Genomic DNA, 5000 nt, shown 5'->3' on the forward strand with positions numbered 1-5000 from the left:
GTTTTCTTTCATCCTTGTCTTTGTTTTCTTAAGGTTTTTTTTTTTTTTTTTTTTTTTTTTTTTGAGTACTGTAGTTATTTAGTTTAATATTTTTGTTTACTCATGTTTTTATTTATTTATTTATTCCTTCATTGTTTTATTTACTTTTTTTTTACAAAGTCATATATTATTCATTCATACTGGTAAGAAACTTTTGTTGTACTTCACTCACTGTAATGGAAGCTATGTAGGTATTCTCTTCTAAAGCAAAATTCTACCCTTTGATTTTCTTGGACATTGTTTTCATGTTAATATTTCCATGAAAATCTGATTCGCTTTATTATAAGTATCATTAAAAGAATATTAGCTGTCAGTCAGTCTGCATGGCTCAGTCTGCTTGTTGTGCCCTGCTTGCTTCTTCATGTGACAAGACAGAGAAGGAGGCAGGGAAGTGACAATCTCATATAGATATCCTTACAAAAATAAGATACGAATTAATTAACCAAGACACATGAAAAAGGAATACTAATTAACAATACTTTCTTTCTTACTTCATGTACAAATTCCACAGTGATAAATGTACATGGCATCTAACAAATCCTAGGCTGCTTTTTATATACACACATTATATTTAGAAGACAATATTTACAGCTTAGAACAATGCATTTTATTTTAAGTCGTCATGCATTCATTCACACAACAATTGACATGAGGTTTCCTCCCTACCAAAACACACACAGGATCCAGGAGTAACACCTTCCCTTCCCTTCCCCCAGAGCCTGTTTAAGAGGCACCGACACGAGGCACCGCCCTACATCCCCTACAGTTACCAGAAGCAGCGATTGGTTAGTTATGTTTTGTTACTCATACCCTTCCTCTCTTCTTTCCTTCCTTCCTCTATCCATTATTCCATCTCTGTCCTCCTGCTTCTCTCTTCTTCCATTTATCTATCCATTTTTCTAAATTATTATCTATGTATTTTTTTTTTTTTTTTTTTTTTTTTTCTGTTCTCTCATTTTTGTGTATTGTTTTTCTCTTCATCTTTCCTTTTATTTCTGTTTGTTTTCTTTTTCTTCATCTATTCTAAAATTATCTGCATGTTTTCTTTTTACCTTCAGTTGTTCTTTCATTTCTCTTTGTTTTGTTCTTTTACTTTATCACTTTTTTTTAAATTTTTCCCTGTATCTTTCCTTTCCTTCATCCATCTCTGTTGCTCAAAGAGAGAGAGAGAGAGAGAGAGAGAGAGAGAGAGAGAGAGAGGAGGGAGGGAGGGAGGGAGTATTCAGTCTTTCATTACTGTTGCAGAGTTACATTACACATTAATTTTTGATTGGTGGAATTTTTTATATCATCAGTTGAATATTGCTGTAGTATTCTTAACTCATCTTTATTGGTGCTACTTGGTGCATCTGTCCTGAGTCACCAGCCACCTTGAGATTTGTATTTCCTCATAGCCTACAGTCACCTCCAAACATCACACAGCTTATGAAATTCCAAATCTATTAATTTTGGTCCCATTCTTTTTTTTATACATGGCCATAAAGATTTTCTACATTGCTAGTTTTATCACTGTGAATTGTTGCTTATCACTGTGAAAGGATTAACTGTTAGGTATCTACATTATTACTTATTTTCTTTTCCTTGCCCTAGAGAAAGAGCTATAGCATTGTACACAAAGCAGATAACCCATTCAGTACTGGAACACATTTTTACTATGAGTTTTGGGTATGATAAGACAATTTTATTTACATTAGGACGAATCTATGGAGGTCAGAAGATTAATGGCCAGAATCTTCACTATTTTAATACCCATATAAGTTTCTGAAGCTGTATAAAATGACCAAATAGGAACCAGAATGAATATGAAAGCACGTCATGGTACTGAAGTGGTTAAGTCAGTGAAAGTTGAAAAATGAACTGTAAAGGTAATGATGTATGTAATAGTACTTGGAGAAAGCGTGTGATTCTGTACTTTGCCTGTTATTGAGTCACTGAGCTGCAGGGCTGGTGGTGGTGGTGGTGGTGGTGGTGGAGTACATAGTGACTTCTAGGTTGTCATTGTGTGCATCAGTGTGTGGCTTGAAGGACACTGTCGGTGATTCATGTTAGTCCAGTCACTGTGGTCTAAGGAGGAAGGTCCAGTGTGGGTGTGGTGAGGGGAAGCATGTGGTGGGGAGTGTACTGTGGTGTGGTGGTGGTGATGGTGATGGTGAGTCTTTTTTATACCATGTGGGCTTTTCACGGGAATTTATGGGCTAAAGGGGATACTTATTAAGGGTACCTCCTATTTCAAAGCCCACCCACTAGGAAACCGTTGCCCTGAGTGAGGAAGCCCAACCTACACTCAGACCGTAGACAGGATTCGAACCCATGTGCTTGGAGACCCCTCGGACCCCAAAGTACGCACGGATCCACTGTACCACGGCGGCCCCTATTTTTGTGGGGTATTGTACTTTTAGTGGGAGGTTTCAGTATTATATTGTGTTATTCAGTTCCAGGTGGAAAAAATAAGTGTGTTGCTGTTGTTGTTGGTGTTATTATTATTATTATTATTATTATTATTATTATTATTATTATTATTATTATTATTATTATTATATATTTTTAATTACTACTACTACTATAGTAATAATAATAATAATAATAATAACAGTAATAATAATAATAATGATACTACTACTACTACTATTTACTGATGCGTTGTTTCCCTTCAGGAGGTTGAGAGAAAAATAAGGAAGTTTAACGAGCCCGACAAGCCAGAGGTTCCCGAGGAGCAGGTCCAGAAATATCTGCAGGAGTTTGCTGAGGCCAAGGAGGCTGGTGAGTGTGCCCCATGCAACCTGTTGTGTTATTGTGTGCATCCCTGAGCTGTGTGTGCTGCCCTCACTGCCCTCTGCTGCATGCACACACCGAATACATCACCTCAGCAGCTGTGTGCTGCCCTCACTGCCGTCTGCTGCATGCACACACCAAATACATCACCTCAGCAGCCCGGTCTGGCATAGCTTGCTGGGGTGGTGGTCTTCAGAGCCTGTGTGATAAGCTGTGGATGAAGTCATTTAGTTCAAAGGAAAGAGTTGAGCTTTGTGGGTTTTGTAATAGTGCTAGAGATTGTGACGTGTTGAGTGTGTTTTGGTGAAGGGGATCTAAGGATTTGGCTTTTATTGTGTTGAATTAATGGATGATGAAAATTTGTAGTTGAGAGATCAGTATGAGCTTCCCTGAATGCACAAACTGGCTTTACTGTCCAGCTGTGCCTGTAGGACATTAACATCAGCTCTTGCTGCAGTTATTATTGGCACAAAGGCAGGACTCTTATGTATTCCACTCACAGTGTAGAGACAAGTGTGTGTTTGTGGTGTTGATGCAGACGAGCCTCACCTCTCCCTCTCTTCCTCTCACATGACACAGCCGCTGACAACTCCTTCTATGGTCTGGACATTTTGATATTTGTTTGCTTGATACCTTCTTACATTTAGTTGTTTCCTTATTTGAATTGAAGTTAAGGTATTATTAGTGATAATGCTTCACTTATTAGGTAATAAGGAGTATTTATTTTTACTTTTTATACAGAATAAGTATTGCAACCTTCGACGTTTTGTTATGAAGAAGACATTTCACTGTATTACTTGTAGAATTATAATACAGATTACCTGAAACATTTTCTTTGTGTTAGAAAATGGAAAACTATTAATCTTAGAAAAGAAACAAAATTCATATGAACACTAGGGGAAACAACCCAAGGAAAATGACATTACATACATATGCCATCATAACTACAAAACTCAAGGCAAATATGAAGCAGGTATAAAGTTAAGGAAAGTGTACATTATCTCCTTTATTATCTCATCTCAACTTTCCACTGTGGCTGTGTACTGACTATTCTGTAAAACTAACTGTAGGAAGAGAGTAGAGGGAAAACTATGGACAGACCACTTATGATCACTCCACCTTTCCTCCTTTTTTTTCATGAAGACTACAACTCCATTCATACCTTCACACTTACCATTCATTCCAGTGTGCCCTAAGTATGATGTAAGACCAGGAAAATGGAATACTGTTGTATAGATATAGAAAGTATGTGCTAGTAGCCTTCCCATGTATAAGTTCTTTTTCTTTTTATTATTATTGTTATTATTTATTATCATTATTTTTATCTTTATTATTACTTTTATTATTATAGTACAGCCATCCTAGCACAAGTATACGATAGTGAAATTTATCATGCTAGCAGTCAATTAGTCTAGAAAACATACTAGGTAGATAGATAGCTAGGTAAATAGGTAGAGAACAAGACTATAAGAGCACCACAGAACACACACCAAATACATCCCCTGATTTGTGACCTAACCAAAGTATATGAAACAAGACTTCCCCAAAGGCAGGATTCAGTTTTCCTAAGATGAGTAATGGTGAGATAGTGGCAGAGGAAGGTGAACGTTTAGTGGCACTGGTGACGTCAGTTACAGGTGTGATGGTAACACGACAACAGTAGAAAGGATATCCTGTCCAGATTATCCCACTGGACCATCCTTTGAATCCTGTGTGTGTGTGTGTGTGTGTGTGTGTGTGTGTGTGTGTGTGTGTGTGTGCATGTGTGTGTGTGTCTAGTGGTTCTCTTCATTGCCTAGCTGATTGCCATTGGAAGATTGAGAGATAAAGGTGTATGTTCGTGTGTCATGTTAGTTCAATCACAATAGCTACAAACTTTCCAAAAAATTTTTCTATCACATTTTTTTTCCAAGGGCTAGTTAGGTTACGTTTATCAAATATGACTTAACATAAAGAGGCAAACCTGTTATATTCAGGTGTCCCATTAGCTCAATCACAAAACCTTCAAACTTTCCTTCTTTTTTTTTCCCCCCCTTTTTTTTCAAGGGTTGGTGAGATTAGGTATTTCTGCTGGCCGTAATATAACCTAACCTAACGTAAGACAGAGAAACTTGACCTAACCCACCAGTACAGTGGTTGGAGTGGCTGGCTGGTGTCTGCTGGTGACTTTATCTGCTAAATATCACACC

General features: G+C 37.4%; 1 protein-coding gene across 18 annotated transcripts in view; it reads left to right on the top strand.

Annotated features, from left to right (window-relative positions):
• LOC123504927 (ATP-dependent 6-phosphofructokinase-like) overlaps positions 1-5000 on the top strand; it is a 50043-nt gene that overhangs the window by 11292 nt on the left and 33751 nt on the right. For 17 of the 18 annotated variants that reach the window (XM_045255869.1, XM_045255874.1, XM_045255872.1 and 14 more), the window contains exons 2-3: positions 756-824; positions 2694-2799. Coding sequence is in view for 10 of the 18 variants with exons in the window: in XM_045255857.1 (XP_045111792.1) it covers positions 756-824; positions 2694-2799 (175 nt within the window). In the remaining 8 variants the exon portion in view is untranslated. Of the gene's footprint in view, positions 1-755; positions 825-2128; positions 2189-2693; positions 2800-5000 lie in introns of those variants that run through there. The other variant, XM_045255865.1, reaches the window with a different exon arrangement.

Source organism: Portunus trituberculatus, chromosome 17 (genome assembly GCF_017591435.1).
Source record: "Portunus trituberculatus isolate SZX2019 chromosome 17, ASM1759143v1, whole genome shotgun sequence".
Classification (NCBI taxonomy): Eukaryota; Metazoa; Arthropoda; class Malacostraca; order Decapoda; family Portunidae; genus Portunus; species Portunus trituberculatus.